The sequence below is a fragment of the Heliconius melpomene genome, chromosome 14 (genome assembly GCF_056956725.1).
Source record: "Heliconius melpomene rosina isolate 202511_hmr_F chromosome 14, ASM5695672v1, whole genome shotgun sequence".
Lineage (NCBI taxonomy): Eukaryota > Metazoa > Arthropoda > Insecta > Lepidoptera > Nymphalidae > Heliconius > Heliconius melpomene.
The window spans coordinates 3111644-3132731 of NC_140402.1; the positions used below are offsets into that span (position 1 = coordinate 3111644).

At 32.0% G+C, this 21088-nt stretch overlaps 1 protein-coding gene across 8 annotated transcripts in view; it reads right to left on the bottom strand.

Annotated features, from left to right (window-relative positions):
- Positions 1–2018: 2018 nt before the first annotated feature.
- Positions 2019–21088, bottom strand: part of Pde8 (phosphodiesterase 8) — a 149731-nt gene continuing 130661 nt past the window's right edge. For 7 of the 8 annotated variants that reach the window (XM_085197224.1, XM_085197228.1, XM_085197229.1 and 4 more), the window contains 13 exons: positions 15187–15244; positions 13752–13919; positions 13038–13240; positions 12469–12652; positions 11819–11995; positions 10980–11012; positions 8601–8693; positions 6650–6901; positions 6241–6457; positions 5864–6045; positions 5487–5620; positions 4782–4936; positions 2019–3224 (listed from right to left, as the gene is read on the bottom strand). In XM_085197224.1, coding sequence (XP_085053350.1) covers positions 3061–3224; positions 4782–4936; positions 5487–5620; positions 5864–6045; positions 6241–6457; positions 6650–6901; positions 8601–8693; positions 10980–11012; positions 11819–11995; positions 12469–12652; positions 13038–13240; positions 13752–13919; positions 15187–15244 — 2020 coding nt within the window. In that variant the 3' untranslated portion in view covers positions 2019–3060. The remainder of the gene's footprint in view (positions 3225–4781; positions 4937–5486; positions 5621–5863; positions 6046–6240; positions 6458–6649; positions 6902–8600; positions 8694–10979; positions 11013–11818; positions 11996–12468; positions 12653–13037; positions 13241–13751; positions 13920–15186; positions 15245–21088) is intronic. The other variant, XM_085197223.1, reaches the window with a different exon arrangement.

The window sequence follows — 21088 nt, forward strand, 5'->3', positions numbered from 1 at the left end:
CTAATAAGATTATCGTGTGCACAATATCGCGGTGTGAAATGGTCTCCTCTATCATTACTTTTTTAATTTATTTTTTCTCCATCATTACATATAGGTGTGTATGGATAAAATAGAAACATAACTACTGGTATGTAGCACAACTTTTAAATAGCATGCTTCAGCTGTAGACTGAGGGAACTTAGTGTTAAGACACTATTCTCTACTTTCCGCCAATTTTTTAAGGTATTGCATGTTGAATGACGGAACTCAACGCCGCGTTGTGTTTTTTTAGCAAAGCAAAGAAATTAAAATATTAATAAATAATAATTAATCACACTTTGGGTAGGCTTGGGCCTAGGGCAATAGATTTTTGGGGTTGCATATTTGAGGATTAATTTTTAGATATGTTAGAGAAATTATAAAGTTTAAATAATATAGCAATATGTCGGTTTTGTTAATCTTTACAGCTGTAAAGATTTCAAGGAAACTGGGATTATAATGTATTTTTTTAATTTTCTTCTCTAGAAGTTTATTGTTTTACCATTTGAGATTTCTTCCTTTAATTAATGTAGAGGAGAACACTGGGACATTAAAGAAAATCGAACTTTATGTTTAAAGAGATTGAGCTAACTAATGGGCTTTTAACCTAATATTTTCGCACTTTAAATTTGTTAGTAGACATAAGCCCTACTTGGATACGAATAATATGTATATGAGATTGAACACCACGACCTACGTTTAAATAAAGGGATTAAAATTCCAATATTTTTCTCAAAGGTAAAATACGGATGTTAAATTGAAACTGTGCTATTGGAGGACCTTCAAAGTTCCTATAATATGGAAGAATAGCATGGATATTCTTTTTAAGGATTATGGACTTTTTTAATTAGTTAAGTACTTCTCGGTTTGTTAGTAATCTGTTGGTAGGTCCTCCTATAACCTAATATCTCACCCCCTGTATAGATTTACATAAACACGATTACTTCTACATCAGTTTAGACCGTTACATTGACATTGAGCACAAGGAAGCGTAATAACCTCGTTATAGTATCAGTTATAATATAATAATATGTATAAATACTTAACTTACGATACCAGCGTCATAAAGACGAATATATATCTACTTTAATAATAATTAGTATAACACGTTGCATCTTATTCGAATATAATAAATTATGTTAATAGTAACACGAAGTAAGCGATCTAAGTGTATAGGTCGAATAGCGAGTATTCGTTAGTATAAAACGTACACATGCAAACACACACTTGTTGAAGAAACGAAATTGTAAACGATCTAGTTAGAAAAAGTTGTTAAAACGTTCAAAAATTTGAAATTTTGATATGACGAGGCCGAAAGGTTTCGGTATATATATATAAGTAGGTACTATAAAAGTTATATATAAAAATAGGATTTTTCTCGAAGCTCAAGTGTATATGGACCAATTTTAAGAGACATGTTTTTCTAGTCGATAGGATTCTAAGTGTATGAGAACGAAGCATAGACAAGTTGAATTGAAGTACATTGCGGAAGTACCTAAAGTGTCATGGCGCGCAATGGAAACGTTCAAACGACAGTTTGCCAATCTCTTTATATATGGCACTCTATCACGGAATTTATATTACGTATTTATCTACAACAAATCAAATACCCGTCTAAATGGCAACTGTAATACACATATCTGATAACATTTAGTACGACGATATACGAATATTCGTATCTACATATAATTTCGATGTCATTTATATAGTTCAACTTTCTTAAATCATTACTTTCATTTAAAACCACAGACAAACTGATGGGTTTTTTTATAAGCATTTAGGCATTTTGACATTAGCAAATGACACCGGAAGTATATTTTTTATTCGAAATTTAAAACACTCATATATTATTGAAAATAGTTACGTTAAAATACATCAATAAACATATTTGATTTAATATTTAACGCTACTTTAGTAGACCAGCGACATGTAGACATGGACGTACCTCGAACATTTGTTTATCAAATAAAAATTGTACTTTTATTTGAAGTTAATATATAGGCGTATCCATGTATAGATGTCGATGCAGATAACAATACAATACCCACAAATACGGATATAAGGTATAAAATAAGCGTATTTCCGGAAACATCCGTTAAGGCTTTGCGCCGATGATCCGTTTCAGACTTATCATTTTATATATTTTTTTTCATTTCATAATGCTCACGGGAATATATTGTTATTCCTAAGCGTCAAGTCCGAGTTTTTTTTTATTCAAACTTTAATTTGATATAGATTAATAATGACAATATAGAATAATAGTTGGCCCCAGAAACAAACCAGAAATGTATAATAATTTTGGCAATATGGTAGCTCAAAATTAAAATTTATTATTAGTGTTCGAATCCGAGTCATAAATATGAAACATTAATTAGACACATTATTTAGGCCATTTCTGTAGCACTTCAAACATAATTATAAACAATTTTTATTTGTTAAGCCTCATAGTATTTTTTCATGTTTTCAAGCAACATTAATTATTTCGCAAGATTTTTTTAATTATTTTTTTTCAGTTTTAGTATATTGAAGAATTTTCTTTAGATTTAGTAATATATCTACAGATATTAAGTACATGTGAAAGATTGTTAATTTTACAATACAACGGAATTAAATAACAATTTTAGGTATTTTTTGTCATTGGTTTTAGTTTTTTTTACATTTCATTTATTTGGCATGCTTATTTTTTGTTTTTTCAAAAATTACGTTTATAAGCCTCACGAAGCACCTTAATTAAGTGCAAAGCGCGTTTCGACAATTGATATAATTGTTTTATTATTTAAAATTTGTTATTAAAAACACACATATTAAGACAAGACATTTCTCGCTGTCTAATGATAACACTAAAGCTTTTATAGTTGTACAGATCATTAAGTACACGTATTACAATTATTCAATGTCAAATTCTATTCTGTCATTTGGTTACGGCATTCCGAACGTGCAAATGCCATTTTCAAATATATTTTCATTTATATTTTCATTAAAGCTGAAAAAATTGTAAATATAAATAGAATTGTCAAATTGCAAATGTCACTTAATTTTTTTTTATTCTTCTGCAGTAGGTTGTGAGGTGGAGTGCGGCGGTAGGGCGGCCTGGCGTTGCGCGCGCTTGACGTCGGCGATGGTGGTGACGCCCGCCTCATCCAGCTCGCGCCAGCGCTGATGGTTGTTGCGCGCATGCGTCACAAGCTCGGGCATATCGATGAATGCTGGAAACAAAATATTATAAATAATTATATTGTATATTTTTTTAGATTTTCACGCTGAATGCCGCATATAGTAGGGTAGGCAGAGGAAACCTAGTGTTAAGACACTCCGTTCCCCACTTCCCGCCGAATTTTTTGAGGCATTGTGTGAGTGATGGTATTGCAATCGTGTCGCGTTGTAGTTACACGCCTGTGTCCCAGCGCCATGACAGATTCAATATTTGAATTTTTAAACATTATTATTATTTTATTTTACTTTAAGCTATCACACTGTAACAGTGTATAAAAAGTATGTAGAGGTAGCCTAATTTTAATAGTTTATACATTCCATTCTCCTCTATCCGTCCTATTTTTTACTCTCTTGCGGAAATTAACACTGCACTTTGTACTTTAATTACCATAATGAAGAAATGAAAATGATCGCGTTGTACCGCTGCGCCATGACAGCCTTTCTTCTTCGTTGTTTATTTTTATTTAACAATTTAATATACGGCTTATTATACTTATAAGGTAATTTATTTAAGAAACAAACTGTTTAAAATTATTTTTTTCTTCATTGTTTAAATTTTATTGATAATAAATAAATACTAAACTAAATATTCTTAATAAACGATATAAATCGAAAGCCTTTGTTTGTTGATTGTTTTCAAGAAAGAAATTTTCACTGGTTGTTCTAATCTTTTTACTTGCGAATAATGAACGTGTCAACATGAAAAGCTTTGATTTTATAATATTGGTCTTACTATATAGTCAATGAGCTAATATTATATATGAAAAAAAAAGACTTCTTGTTTTATTCTATACGTAATTTCGGCATTCAGAAACAATTTAGAGTAAAACACTTCGTTCTTCAGCTCCCGCCTATACTGATGACATAACGTGTTGATTACCGGAACCCAATTTTTTACCAAACAAACTTTGTTTAACAAACTAGGCCGGATATATTTAAATATAAATAAAATTTACTTCGTAATACTCCCTAACTGATATCTTAAAAAATAAGGTAGAGTTCAGGTTATTATAAAAATACAAGTGCAAAAGAATGTTTTCGAATACGAAGCAATGTATGTAAATTATCCGTTTAAAATAGTTCGTTCTTTTATTTAAAAATTTCAATATGTATTTTTATCAAGCCTTATAAAGCACTTCACTTAAGTATAAAAACGTGTTTCATTAAGTGATAAAAGTACACCACAGCTATAAATTTATTCGACTCGAGATGCACACTAAATGTCGTTACTCATTAACAAAACTGCAATTACGTCATAAGCACTTTTAAAAAAATCTATTTTTAAATTTAAAAAATAGTTGTTTTTTTAATCTATTTTCAAAATTTGAAAATAGATTTAAAATGTGAAAATACGTAGTTTTGCACTAAATGAGTTAGGTTGGAAAGGTTACTGTATGTTAATTGCATAATTAGACTGTAACAAGGCTTAAACAAAATTATGTTTATTTTAAAAGCTATCTTTGGTTTTAGTATTTTTTGAATATTTTAAATGGAATTATTTTATTGTTTGAAATATGTTATTCGATATTTTTATCACAATAATATCTCACCAGCCCAAGCCTCCATCATGTCTATAATAATATAGTCAATGAAGCCGATCTGCGAGCGCGGTATGGAGCACGTGGCGCGGTCGAACATGGGCATCACCACTGGCAACTCCTTCGCTTTCTCTTCATCAGTTTGTAGGAAATATTCTTCTGCTATCCTGGAATTGTATTTTGTTATATTTTAAAAAAATCAGCTTCACGCTGCTGTATCCTTTTTATAGCAGGGTAGGTAAAAGGAACTCAATGGTAAGTCACCATTTCCCACTTTTCGCCGAATTTTAGTGGCCGCGCTCTTGCCTCGGCACCAGAGCGAAAAAATAAAAATATAAATTACGATAAATATTTCATGTAGGGGATGTAATCAAGAAAATGTATGTTTAAGCTTAGTGTGATATGTAATAGTCGTTATTTAAATGTTGTAGAAAATTTGGTTGTAACGAGAAGGTAACAAGATTTAAAATTATTTCATTTGTAAGCTGTCTCTATCTAATTATGTTTTACGTTCACATTTTAACATTATACCTATGAAAAATGTTTTATACGATTGTTGTAATTTTAATTTATATTAATCTATTTTAAATGTTCCTTTATATTAAAATAATTTGTTAAAGAAATAACTAACCGTAGTGATTTTAACAGTTGTATAGATTCAGACGAATTGTAAAGAAAAAAACCCAGGACGGTATTTAAAAAAATATAATTTTGTACCTCCTCGCCCATTCAAATGCGAATTTTTGTGGTCGGGAAGCGTTGGAGACGTCCGCACATTTAATCATCATCCTTTTGATTAGAATCACGTTCTCTGGCGACGTCAAAGCTGTTGTGTCTAGGGAAAGTGGTTCCTGGAATATATATATATAATGAGGTAGTTTATTTATTTTTTCAGTTTATTAAATATAAAAGAATGATTCAAATGAAATAATACTTAAATATAAATAAATAATGAGTCTGAAAATTTCGTAAATACAAAAATAAATTATAGAAAGAAATTATAGAAATAATTTACAGAAATAAAAGTGATTTTAATAAAACTTATGTATATACATGTGTATATTTATATATTGTGTGTATGTGTGTGTACGTACGTCAGTGTGCATGCCGTCCTCCTTGCTGCCGGTGGGCTTGGCGTAGAACACGTTGACGAACTTGGCGAGGTGCTCGAAGTGCTTGGTCATCTCCGTGGCCAGGATCATGTCGATCACGTTGTGGCGCACCGACTTGTACGTGTCGCGGTCCAGGTTCTTGAAGATGTTCACGCGCTCGTCGTCTGTGGTAGAAGTGTTTAAAATTATATTTGGAAATGAAACTTTTTAATTGTTATAGAAATATTATTAAAGAATCATGTTGCTATCAAATATATTTTGGATATTTCTATTAACTGTAAAGCTTAATAAAAAATATATAATACGTAATACAGTTTCAAAATTCACAAATTAGATAACATAGAAAAAAAAATACTAACTGAGAGTAAGTTTAAACGTTAACGCAGCATGATGAGACTCCAGTACACAAACATCGTTGTACAATATCGCCAATGAATGCCGTGAGTTACAGAGGAAGGCGGACGACGTGCCCGGGTGGTCGATGTCGTGGGCCGCTGCAGCGATTAACGCCGCAGCCGCTTCGAGTGGCTCTAGTAAGGATTTTAGACGATCTTTCTCTAGGAAGAACGCTACAGCCTGGTTAGGAAAATGTTGTTATATTAAAAGTTATAAAAACAATAAAAAGTAATAAAAACGGACTTTATTTTGAAAGAATATGTTGAAAGCCAATCAACGGGTTAATCTGTCATACATTTTTATATTAATAAAAAAAGATAGTTAATTTTAACATTTAACCCTTGACTAACAAAAACGAATTATAAAATTTACCTGTAAAACATCAGCAGCGTGTGTTGAATTGTGATAGGTATTTACTGCGTGGTAATTTGTTTCCACCACCGTCAACCAATGCAAGAGGGTACGTTCATCGCATTCCAGCGCTGCACAGGCATCGAACCTCCCACCCATTAAGGTAAGGCCGAGGTGAGTGAGTGGCCTTCCACGGGTTAGGTCTTCTAGTCGGAATATCTCGAAGTCCCAATTTAGTGCTGTGTCCAACACTTCTCGGAGTTGGCCGGTTGTCTGTTTTACCATATAAGATGAATATAAGAATGTAAATAAAAGAATTGGCAGAAAAAATATTGAACTCATAAAATGAATGCATTGTTTTTTTGCTGCATGTGACTGTAACGCGGCAGTTGAAGGCTTTTCTCTGATCTCGTACCAAGGTGGCGTTGAGTGGCATTCAACACACAATGCTTCGAAAATTCTACTGAAAGAGGGGAACAGAGTGCCTTAACATTAGGTTCCCTCTGCCTACCGTATTATATGCAGGATACAGCGTTAAGTTAAAAAAAAATAGACGTCAGGGACAAATCTGGCAGAGATTATGCCGATATTACTACAATGCTCCTGTTCAAGCAAGTGAGATTCGAGAGTATTTGCATAACAATGTCCCAATCAATGATTTCAATTGAATTACAAGAATTTCCAGATAGATTTTTTTTAGAATTGCCTTTAATATATTTACTTGATATTTTAAATAACACTGTATAACTTGAAATGTGTATTCAAATATTACACATAATATTATTTATGAGAAGCTAGTATTAAACAGGCATATAAAAGAAATATATAATGATATATATAATTTTCAAATATTTTATACCATTTCATAGAACTCTAGGAGGGAAAAGAGGAAAGTCTAGGACTTTTCACGTCTATACGTGCCATCATGCATCATCAACATGCCATCAAAGATCACCGACACCAGAGCGAAGAAATCAAAAATTATAAAATTAAATATTTAATTTCTTTGAGTGGGAATTGAATCCACAACCTGTCGCATTAATAGTCACACCCTTCTACCCTTGCGCTACAACTAACTAGCTTTATATATTATCATTTTTTTCATAGAAAACACTAGAAAAGAATAGAGTTATTGAACTCTACCCGTCTCTATATACTGTAGCGACAGGTATTCTATAGCGCTTGCATTACAATACGCTATCAAAGATGATAAGGATCGTGTATTCATACGAGTGGCGTTCGAGGCACGCGATTACGTCTACAGGTACTTGCTGCATACATTGTATATGTATGGGCTTTTATCAATTACTAGTTCATTGTGTTATAGGAGATTTCATTTTAGCTTTTCTTTTTCTTATCTTTTTTATCTATCTTTAAAAATTGAAATATGCTTTGAGAATATGAAAATAGTCGTTCATAATGTTTGGACAATCCATACCTATATCATAAATTCGAAAGTAACTCTGTCTGTCTGTCTGTCTGTCTTATACGCAATCAGGGCCAAACCGCTAATTTAATTGTGATAAAATACTCATATAGAGATACTTGGGGGTCTCGGGAAGAACATAGGATACTTTTTTTTCTCATATTTCTAATATTGTCGATATACACCAATATATTAAAACACTTATTAATTTGACAAGCAATTTATTCTGCCATGTTAATAACAACCACCGTTGCTAAGTAACGATTTGCAAAGTTTGTTGTTAGAAAACGTCACCCAAAATGAGCTTGGTTAACGCATCTCTCTATTGAAAACTGAAAATAATTTCATAAATATATTTAATAAATATTCGTATAGTTCAAGCGGGCGAAGCCGCGTTCGGGTCCAATAGTGTTTTTATAAAGCCTGTCATGAAGTCTTATATTATCAACATTACAAGGTTTGTATTTATAATAATCTTAAAATAGGTGCTTTTTAAGTTTAATTAAATCCTATTTTCAAATTATTTAATATAAAATGTCATTTTACCTTATGCTTCATATTAGTTCTGTTGGCCTGAGATCTGACAACTGTAGAATCGTTGCTGCTTCTTCGCGAAGACAACACGTTGGTAGTACCTTGCTATAATAATTAAATAATTATTTATTAAATGTGAATAATAATAATTATATATAAAATAAAAGAAATATAATTGATATATATTTAAAGATATATAGATAAACTACTATAAAATACAATATAATACATATTTGTACATACAAAATGTAAATACGTAGTGAAAAACGAGTTTCTATAGAGAATAAATAAGAAAAATAGAATAGTCGTACATAACAAAATAATACATAAATTATTATATTCATTATAGTTAAAATTATTAATTTTAATATATTATACGTAGACTTATTAGTAGATACAAGAGATTTCAGTACTGAAAGCAATGTTCAAGTTGTTACAGAGCGTGTTTTAGAGCTAAAAGGAAAACGAAGGTAGCAAATTAATTGTATAGAAATGAGAGCATTACGAAAGCATTTTCATTATGTATTTTAATTTAAAAAGATAAATTACTAAATGTTGGATTCGAATCTGGTACCTACCTAATATAGAAATTAGAAAGTTAATAAACATAATTCTTCACGCTTCTTCACTAAAGCTTCACGCTATATCAGCGTGAAGTTATCATAAAGTTTCGTGACTGGTTATGGGTTCAATTCCTACTCGAGGAAAAGAAATATTTATTTAAATTTATGTTTTCATTTCTTAATTCTGGTGTCGTGGAAAAGCGTTGCATTGAATTCCGCCACTCAACATCCAATGCAAGTATTCAGAATTCGGCGGAAAACGGGAAACGGAGTGACTTAACACTAGGTTCCCTCTGCTTACACTGCTCTGTGCAGGATACAACGTGACGCCGATTAAGAATTTAAAAATATTACTATGCAAATATAAAAAAATACAATAATATTTAAAATCAACAGCGTAATTCGCTTTTAAGCATTATACTCTTTTAACTAAATAATATTTTATTATAATTTAAGAGCTTTCCCTACATAAAGCTTTTCGGAGCTTACAAAATTTTAATCAAAAATTCATTGTCATAACCCTTTCGATTTAAAGGCTTACTTGATTGAATAGCATATTCTGTAAAGCCCGCTGTTATGTAAAAGATTTAAATATTGCGAATATAAATTTTGCTTGAATTATTCACGCTGTATCCCGCACGTAACGGGATAGGCAGAGGGAACCTAGGGTTAAGACACTCCGTTCCCCATTTTCCACCAATTTCTGGAGGCGCTTTGCTTCGACACCAGAGGGAAGAAATGAAAATATTAAGTAATTCATGACATTTTCAGTTTCATCCTGCATTTCAGCGGGAATTGAACCCACAACCCATCGCCTGGTGCATGCCACAATTGGCTTCATTGCCTTCATAAATTATATGACTATAAAAGTACTCTACATGAATGCGGCGTAAACGTATTTTTCGATGTAGATTATTAAGCCTTTTAAAATGTCTGTCAATGTTCGAATTGATATTATGTCAATAAATAGTTTCATGCAAAAATACAATATACTCGTATTTTTACATTTTATCAATAACAAGTTTTATATAAAAACATAAAGCTTTTTGTATTTTTCCATATTGTATTCTACGGATAAGGGATTAACTATAACGTTAAAAATTAAAATATAATATTTATAATCTGTACATATAAATAATAAAATTGTAACTGATCGCTATCTTTGAATAGAAAATAAAAGAGTTTTTTTTTATGTTTGTCTGTGCGTTTGTACACGACAATCTCACGATAGGCCTATCTGATTATTTTGAGATTTACTGTTACTTTTATTTCAATCGTCTCATAAATAGAAAAAAAATAGCAATTTAAAGTATTTAACCGAACAAAATTGCAATATTTTTTTATTAAATTGGCTGAAACTTTAGTTTTCTATATTTGAACACTAAAGTGAAATTGAGATTATTAAATAAATCACAGTATAGTTCAAGCAGGCGAAGCCACGAGCGTGACGCTAGTATAGAATATAATCCCTCGATTTAAACCCGCATTTAAACCACAACGTTACTTGTGGTCGAACTCGCAACAAATACATTTAAACTGTTTCATATTAACCATGACATTCATATTTCAACTAAAATTTTGCTGAAACTTTTTTAATATATTATGAAAAATAGAGATTTGAATCCAACATTATATCAATAAAATAAAATTAATTAATAAGGAATAATTTAAAATAATAATAATAATAAATAATAATCAAAATGCTTATATAGTTTTGTTAGCAAAAACAACACGGCTCTTGGCCTCTTCCTGAAACTATAAAAGCGTCAGAAAACATCTAAGACGATCACATCAGAGGAAGACTTCATTTTAATTTCAAACCTCCTACCATGTAAATAAGGCCTGTATTCACTTGCTCCCGCTTTCAGCCCGAACAGGATTGTGAACAGATAAATTGTTGTTAGTAGATATTTTATAGGGACTATGCATGTGGGATTTAACTATTAAATAAATAGGTGGTCCGTAGGTAAAGGTTGAAAGTGAAAAATTGCAAATGTTATTTTAGTGCTCTTTTGAACTACTAAGAAGGGTTATTTTTAGTGAGAAAATAAAAATATTTATTTAAGTTTATATTTCTATTTCTCCGCTCTGGTGTCGAGGCAAAGCGCGGTGTAGAGTTCTGCCAATAGGCAAAACCCTAGGTTCCCTCTGCCTACCCTGCTGTGTGGGGATACAGTGTGAAGCTGGTTTTAATGAAATTGTTTCAAAATAAAAAAAAATGTTATATATAATTATGCTTTTTATAAACTTGATTGTTATCGAAAATTACCCTTATTAGTTCAGATCAGCAATAAAAGAATTTTGTATTTTTCCACTTTCGATACTTTACTTAGGGATTGTAGAAATGTTATATTCTCATTTAGGACGTTTTATTTAAATGATTATACATTACGTATATAAAATAAGCTATTAAATATATTAATTGGGGTTGTGTTCATTGGAAAAATTAAATATTACATAAATTAAATATAATGTATTTATATGATTTCGGCTAAATACATAAATATAAAAATAATAATTAATTAAAATAATTTGGAAATAAAAATCTTAACATAAGTAAAATATTTTTATTTGTTTTAGTATCTAATTCGGACCAACATTTGATCTGTTTCTATGGTACTTAAAATAAATATAATAAAAATTATATAATGATAAAAAAAAACTCACCGACAACAAAGCACCAATAAGATCAGTGGCGATAGGGTCCTCCGCCCTCAGTTTGGGGTCCTCCCGCATTTGGGGGGAGTACAGTTCGGAGGTCCTCAACATGTCCACGGCTCGCTCTATACAAGCAACGGTTGATGGCGGTGCCCCTTCTGTGGCCGTGGATAATAGGGATATTACCTGGAATTGTGTTATTTTTTATATATTTTTTTTAACTTCGTGCTGTGGTGTAGGGGGAACCTAATGTTCCCCACATTTCGATACTCTTTTGAGACGTTGCGTATGGAGCGGTGAAACTCAGTATTGCCTTAAGTTTTGTTAAATTCTTTTCCTAAATGAGAATCATACCCAGATTGTCGTGTTTGCAAGATTGCCAAAGGATCCCCTTCACATGGAGTTGATAAGGATAGTTTTCCCTTTTCCTTTGCCCCTTTGTTTAAAAAAAAACAGTTCTACGTTTCTTCCCGTATGTTAAAGTGCAGCCGTGGCCAAAATTTTCTGAATTTTTACGTATCGTTCTCTCGAGAGGAATATAATCAAAGTAAGAAAGAAATCTAAAATCATACCTGCGCAGCCATCTACAGCTAACTTCAAGGCGATTACACTCGTCGACAATACTATTTAAGTACCTAATTAAGAGCTCAAATTCTTACTTTGGTAATAGGAGCTTCAAGGGGCAATCCTTGTAACTTAGCTAAGGAAGTCCTTCTCAACCCGTCGGAAGCCACAGATCGTACGTCAAGGGACCCTCGTCGTATAGAGTGTAGAGAACCTCGTGCGCGTTCGCCTTCTATGGAATTGTTGGGCTCACATACGAACACTACGTGAGATGTGCTCCTGTGGAAATATATTTGTAATTTACATTTTAGAATATTATATAGGTAGTTCATCCATTTAAAGACTATATAAGATATATGTAAGAACTTTGAGCACTTCAAGACAAATATTTGCTATGGTTACAATATGTTTTAAAATACAATTTAATTTTTTTATTTAATAACCTATTTTTTTATTATTTTTGAAACTGGTGTAGTGTTCTAAATGTTGAATTAAAAAATAATAAGCAAGATAAACATGATTTATCCTATGTATATATAAAATGAATGAAATATCCTATGCAGAAAAAAAAAACCATAAAATTATCGTTGTCTAAATATCTTTTACAATAATTACTAAATAAAAAAAGTGCGAATAAAAAATCTTTTCAATGTAACTCACTTACCTATTCAAAGCAACAGTAGATCCTCTACAAGGCAGCAGTATAGGGTCAGGTGCGGCTCTCCGCCTCAGAATGACTGGTGCCTCCCAGTCTCTAACCCCTGTAGCTGCTAAGCGTAGGGCTTCACCGCTAACTGCCTCTGTCAAAGGTCGAGGACCGTCCTCTGGACGCCAGCCTACTACTCGACACCAGGATTTGTTTGTGAGCTGTAGTGGTAATGGTAGAATGTCGTATTAAATTTCTTATACATATTTAGACGGTCGTGACGGGCACAAGCGTCTGCAATGCGACAGTTGCGGGTTCGATTCCCACTCAGGGGAATTAATAATTATTTATTAATGTTTTTATTTCTTCATTCTGTTATAAAGGCAAAAAAGAGCGGCCTTAAGTTCCGCCACTCAACACGGAATGCCTCTAAATTTCAGTGGAAAGTAGTAGGGAGTATCTCAACACTAAGTTTCCTCTGCCTGCCATGCTATGTGCGGGATACAGAGTGAAGCTGAAAAAAATATATATTCTAACTTAAAAGAACAGTATATGTAAATTTCTAATACTATACTTATATGTAAGGATAAACAAAAAGTCATAGGACAGTAAATTATATTACATGGTTAAGCACTACTCGTATAAAAAGATCGTTTTATCAAAGAGTTATTTAATGTATTTTTTTGATTTATAACGTTCTTTATAAATAATTATAATAACAGTACAACAAACCAGTATACGCTGTTGATCATCAGTAACAGCGACCAGGTCACGGCACCTATCAGCAGCAGCAGCTAGCGCGGCGACGGCGCCCACCTGAGCCCTAGCTGATGCAGCCGCCGCCCTCGCTTGCAGTATCTCCCCGCACCACGCTGTGGCACCTACAGTTTCTACCATTACCTATAAAAATTGAGAGAAAATTGGTTAAGCCGATTCTGAGATTAGCGATTACAAACGCACAGACAAACAGACAAAAAAAATAAAACTCATTGTTTTGGGTTCTATTACGTTAATAAAGGGACCCAATTACATTTTTTAAAAATATCTTCCAAGTACAGACACGTACCCTCTTACGATTTTATTATAAGTATATATTTATTTAACTAGCGGCCCGCTCGCGGTCACACCCGTGTGAACTATGTTATTATTAATTTCTGTCTCCATGACTACGTCCTAGTGACGTCCATGCAAAATTTGACACTCCTAGCATTTGTAGTAACGAAGTTTCATACAAACTTTCGACCCCAAAAACAACCCCTTAGAAGTCGAATATTGCAAATTCCCGTCTTAGCGAGCACCTACGTTCTATAAGTAACTCCTATGCAAAATTTGAGATTCCTAGCACATGTAGTTTCTGAGATTTCGTGATGAGTGAGTGACCTTTCGATTTTATATAGATAGATAACTGGCCTCAATTTATAATAGCCGATCAATTTATAATAACTATTTATGTAAATACTCTAACGCCTTTGACGGGTAGCCACCCTTTTACTCAACAAACTTGTGACGCGTAAAGACCTTCGAAGTTTCAATGTTCGCTATAAATTAGGACGGAGTAAAACAGGAAGCAAGTTCGTAACTTTTAAGCGATATATTAAATGGTGTCTTTCAGCACCTGAACTGGGAAACCTATTATAAGAATCATATAATATTAATAGTGTGGCCAGTTCTAGCCCACGAGGATTTGACTGTAACTTGATGGTTGAAAGATTGATCTCTTACTCGAAGAAATGAAATATTCATTTAAATTTATATTTTTATTATTTTTAAAGTGTTATTCCACACTACGTACGAAAAATACGTTTTTAGGAACATATAAAACGTAGCGGGATTTGAACCTGCGCCTCTTGGAAACCGTCGTCGTGCGACAGAAAATGCGGCAGTTTGTGGGTTTGATTCCCATTCAAGGAAATGAAATACTTAATATTTTTATTGCTTCGCTCTGGTGTTGAGGCAAAGCACGGCGATGACCACCACTAAACACGCGATGCCTCCAGAATTCGGCGGAAGATGGGGAATGGAGTGTTATAGGTTCCCTGTGAAAAATGGAAGGTAAATATTTTAAACCACTCGCAAATATACTATACGAGTACTACTGTATAATAGAGTAATTGGATTAACAAGCTAAAATACAAAATCTGAAACTCTAACAATTAACAATGCTCACCCTGTTAAAACCTGCTTCCAAATATGGTAGAACAGCAAAATCATCTTTCAGGTACACGCTGAAATCAAAAGTTAGTTTTACTCTATGGTAGTAGTTATTATATATCAAAATATTAAATTATAATTATAGTTCCAAACATCTAAAAAGTTATCAGCTTCACGCTGTATCCCGCAAACAGCAGGGTAGGCAGGGGGAGCCCAGTTAAGACACCCCGACTCATTTTCCGCGGAATTTGTTGAGTGACGCAACTCTACGCTGCCCTTTTCTTCGACACCAGAGCGAAGAATTGAAGGTATTAAATTCTTTATTTCCTCTAATGGGAATCGAACCCACAAACTGTCGTACGTATATGATAGAGTTATATGTCGTGGCTATAGTCACACACTTGTGCCATTGCTAAAAACAAATATAAAATTATATAAATAATAAATTCTAAATAAGAAATAAGGATAATTGTCTAATACAATAGGTAGGACCAATATTTTTATTATATCCATATAAAGGCTATTCATTGAATCTCCATTCTAATAATGTATATTCGGAGAGTCATACAAAAAGTATTGGATATTTTATTCTATAAAAAAATAATTTGTAATATTTTACTAAAATATATTAAATTCATATTTTACAATGAACATTTTAACAAAATTACTTTAGAAGTCGTTTAGTTTGGTTTATTAAAGATATTTAATTATTTTTATTATTATTTATTTTTAGCTTTCCTAGTTACAATATAATATTTAAAGTTAATTAAATATAATTATGATTTAAAAGAAATAAATTCACACATATATATTCCAATTACGTGAATCAAATTAGGTTCCACAATAACCTTTGATACTTGAGACTACATCAAATCAATATCTGGAGATTGCTTGTTAGTAATTCAATAGTTTGTAGTTACCTGAAATTGGCAACCGTTGCTAATTTATAATCTATCTAATATATCATTAAATAGAATTTAATTGAATATGACACATACGAGAAATTAATATCGTTTTTAAGGCAATTCGTGGCGCATAAATGAAATTACATTTTCATTTTTGCGCTCTGGTGTCGAGGTAAAGCGCGGCGTTTAATTTCGCCACTTATAGGAAAGACTGAAGCGCTAGTCTTCGTCCGAATACCATGCTACGTGCAAGATACAGTATGAACCTAAAAAAAATATTATAACATCTAATCCACAATACCAAAAAGCCAAATATGGGTCAATATCCTTAATAAAAGAAATATTTGCGAAGGATTCAAGGGTCCATTGGGTTATTAAAGTTTTTCTATTACGGGTCGTAATATTATATTCATATATTTCTTGAAAAGAATAATGAGTCTATATATATACATTTCCTATAACACAAAGCTAAGATGGGGTTTTTTCAACGTCCGATTTTAAAAATCATTAATGATATTAGGGTGCATTGTGTTTAAGTGAATTCGCAACTGGTCATGGGTTCGATCCCCATTCGAGCAAAATTAAATTTCCGAAGAGAAAAATATGTTTTAATTTATATTTCCTCGCTCTACACGCAATACCTCCAGAATTCGGCGAAAAGTGGAGAACGAAGTGTCTTAACACTCAGTTCCTTTCGCCTATATTGCTGTGTGCAGAATACATCGTGAAGATGACTTGATTTTCGTCTCTTCAGCATCAGTGACGTCAGTGACGTCGTAAAGACAGTCATCGTAAAATAACCACAGACTAGGAAACATTTAGAGTGAATAGAACTCATTTAATTTATACACTAGTTGCTAATCAAGCGTCTAGACGGCGGACAGCTAGACGGCGTTGCACCGTTGGCGTCACCATATCGCATTTCCCTAGGGAGCTTTTTGCTCCTTTATTTTATTTAACTTTGTAGAGTTCTATTGTTTTGTTGATATTGTATTGTACTAATTTAATTTTATTCTAGTAATTGTTTTTATTTACGCTGTTACTTTTGTAGATTGAAGTTTTAACTTTTATAAAATAAATAAGTATTGAGATTTCATTTTTGAAAGTGGATAGTATAATATACCAACTTAAATATAAAAGTATAGGAATTCTATTCTTTTGCAGGGGTTTATTTGGAAATTATTTCAAAATTCTTCCCCTTCGTTTAACAAAAATAATGCATCGCTATTCCTTAAGAAAATTTTGGTAACTGCCGTAAATAAAAAGTAAGTGGACTGTCAGAATGTTTCCAGATCACTGATGCGAGTGCGGCAAGGTTACTGTCAAAAAGTATACAATAAAGTTCGCCTCGTCAGCGGCTTTTGACCGCTTTTAATATTTCTTTTACGATCTGAAAACGTCAAAGGAGTTGTGAGTTCTTATATTTTCTTTATAGAGCTTGGAATTTCACATCAATATTCTTTTTTACATTTTTTAAAGTGTTATTCTATACTTAAGAAAGAAGAATACTTTTTAGACACACGAGATTTGAACCTGCGCCTCTTAGAGGTTACCATCCAAGAGGTGCGGTCAAGTTTTCTACTGTTTTCCAGAACTTATTTTAAGTTGAGGAAAGTTATAAAATGCTATAATAATACTTTAAAGGAACACTTTATGGAAGCAAAGATGTTTTACAGTATAATAAGATATAATTAAGATGTTGTTTCATATTTCACCTTGTTAAATTTTAAGATGGAGTTTTAGATCGTTATGCATCAAAGGTAGAGTTTCATTTTTGTTTCTTTGAAGGATTATTTGAGTTCAGTACGCTTTACTTTTACATTTCTCTTGCACTCTCTTATGTTAAGTTTAAAATTACAGTTGGAAATGTCTATTTACTTTTGTAAATCTGAAAGGAATTTATATTTGAGAAATTTAGTCACGTGCGCTATGTTTCCACGTAAAGAAAATTCAAAATGATTTAGAAATACTCAGTTTTTTAGATTTTTTCAGATAACTAATATACGGATAGTAAAAATCTAAGAAGATAAAGTAATAGTAGCCATTCTTTTAATGTTTCATTTATGTATCCTTTTCAACTTCACGCTGTACCCCGTATATAGTATGGTAGACAAAGGGAACCTAGTGAACCGTTCCGTACGCCGATCTTTTGAGGCATTATGCGGCGGAACTTAACGCCACGCTCTGCTTTGGCTCCAGAGTGAAAAATTAATAAATAATAATTCATTACCCCGAATGGAAATTGAACCTACAACCGACGACGACAATAGTCTTATTTATGTGAAACCCTATTAACTAGAACATAACTGTGGTGGTACAATGTTCTCCATTTTGTTTTTGAAGCAAATTGTAAACGAAGGCAACACTTTAAAAGTTTGCAAAGCTTGTCACGTCACGTCAACGGCGCGTTGCGGTCGACAGCCTTCTGTGGGCTCGATCAGAACTGGTGTTCGTGTTTGTGGTTAAAATACTTTAACAATTTTCTCTATATCAAATATAGTTATTTTTGTGTAGTGACTTACTTCTCTCGCCTTTCCAATGGAATATTAATACGAGATAGAGCTCATTTCTCTTTCTACGTCCCATTTATTACGTATAATTATATTATGTATACATAGTTAGTTAAAAATCAGCTTCACGCTGAATCCCGCATACAGCAGGGTAGGAAACCTAGTTAAGGCACTCCGTTCCCCACTTTCCGTCAAATTCTGGAGACATTGCTTGTTGAGTGGTGGAAGTGTGAATATTTTAAATGTTTCTTTTATATAAAAAATAAAAAAAACTTTATGCTGTTTATTAGTAAAACATCTATAATAAATTATATATTAACATTTTTTTCAAAAGTAACAAAAGTCTATTAAGACAATAGTTAAAAAAACCAGCAAATTGTTATTTTTAAATGGTCCAAAGTCTTTAAAGCATAAAGTGTAGATATTCTTGTAAAATTGTAAGACACAGTTTAAAATGTAGCGAGCGGTAAGGTATAGTGTAATGGTGAGCGCTACTTCTTTTAATTACGTTGAAAGAAAAATCCTTTACGATTTTAAAACGTAAACGTCACGTTTTAAAATCGTAAAGGAATTTGTATAATAATTTAATATATTTACTTAATATTATCTTTTTTTAATTTATATTTCTATTTGCACGTAACGTTATTCCACTCTTCTCTTTTTATATTTTAAGTCCATTGTTGTTATCAAAGGTTGCCTGTAAGAGATTGCTGGAAGCAATAAGCCTTCGCCTACTTGTTTTTATTTATTTCTTTTGTGTGCTATTTATATTTTTCTTTTTTTATTATTTGTGTGCAATAAAGTATAAAGGAAACTAAACTAAACTGCTTTTTTTTATTATTTTATTTGCTTTATTTTTTTATTTACTTTTTATAGAATGCTATTACATGTAGAGAATTATAACCATTTTTTTTCAGTTTCACGCTGCACATAGAAAAACAGAGGGAATATGGGAGCTTAGTGTTAAAACACTGTTTTCATTAAGACACTGAGCTAAGGATATAAGCAATTCTATGATAATAATAATTAAATAATTTCCAAAAATATGAATATATTGTTTGCAAGAAACAAAGAAAGATAAAGGAATAAAAGCATTTTCTATATAAATGTTCATATATTAACAGCCAGGTGCGAACGACATTTTAGCTTTCTGTGACCGGAGTCGGTGTAAACCTTTACGGCCAATAAAAGGGATGGCTCCATTAATGGTATGCCGCTATATTCGTTTAGTTCACGAGATCGTTTTATTTTAGGGCAATTTCGTAGTCATTATTTTACCCATATCCGTATTGCAACTTGGAACCATTGTTGATACAGTTGTAAGTGTACGTAGCGTTGACTAAGGTAATGAGGTTCGTAATAATTTAAATAAATCCTTTGGAATTTTATATTGCTCTTTTTTCTTTTGTTCCAGTGAATACATCAATTTCATAAATAATTATATATTAAAGTTCCTTATAATATATCATTTTTTTTGTTAATACAAATTAGTTAAGTAGAAAAGGTACACAAAACCGAAATACTCGTAAGTAAAATTATTTAGGTACTTTCATATAACTTTATAAAATATAGGTTTGTGATATGTCAAATATGTATTTTTTTCAGCTGCATGCTGTAAACCGAGTGTAGCTGGGTAAGCAGAGGGAAACTAGTGTTAAGACACTCCGTTCTTTATTTTCCTCTGAATTCTGGAGGCATTTCGTGTTGACGCAACTAGCCAACAACACATTATTTAAAATAAATATATGTAAGTAATATATACATATTTGAAATTATATCACAGCTAAAACAAAGTTTAAAAGTTACTCTATTTTTTAAAATATTTTCTGTATTACGTTTCATAAATCTTATTAAAAGTTTCATATCACTCCAACACTTCAGAAGCGAGGATATAATAAGAAAATCAGCTTTTCGCTTTAAATATATTTCTTCATCACGATACAAAATAAGTTAGTTTTCCGCTTATTACTAGCAATTCTCGGAGGCCTCCGATAAAATGGGCCACAAATTGAACACAACGACGTATAATAAGATTATAGTACCATTTAATTTTCAGAATTTCCTCAATTTTCACGATTTTTAAGTCAATAATAAATAAGATTTTGTTTTTTTTATAGTATCTTTTGAATTTTGAGGGTTTCCTTAAAAGGTAAAAAGGGAACTCTTTTAGGATGACTTTCTACTCCGTCTGTCAAGATCTTGCGGAGGTATCAAGCTGAAATTAATATAAAATATTCAATATGGTCTCTTGAAGCAAGAAAAAGCTCGAGCTTCTAATTCCACACATTTAAAAGATATGAGCATTTATGAAGATTTTGTTGTATTTTGTATAAAATTCGTTGCGTAGTTTCCATAAAAAGAAAACTCATAGAAACATTTTCATAAAATTATTTGTAGTTCATTTCTTACAAAATGTTAACTTTATAAGTTGTATTTAAGCCCCGATAGTCCAACTCGCACTTAACCGGTCTTTTAAGACACTCGAGAAAGTGAAATATTTCTT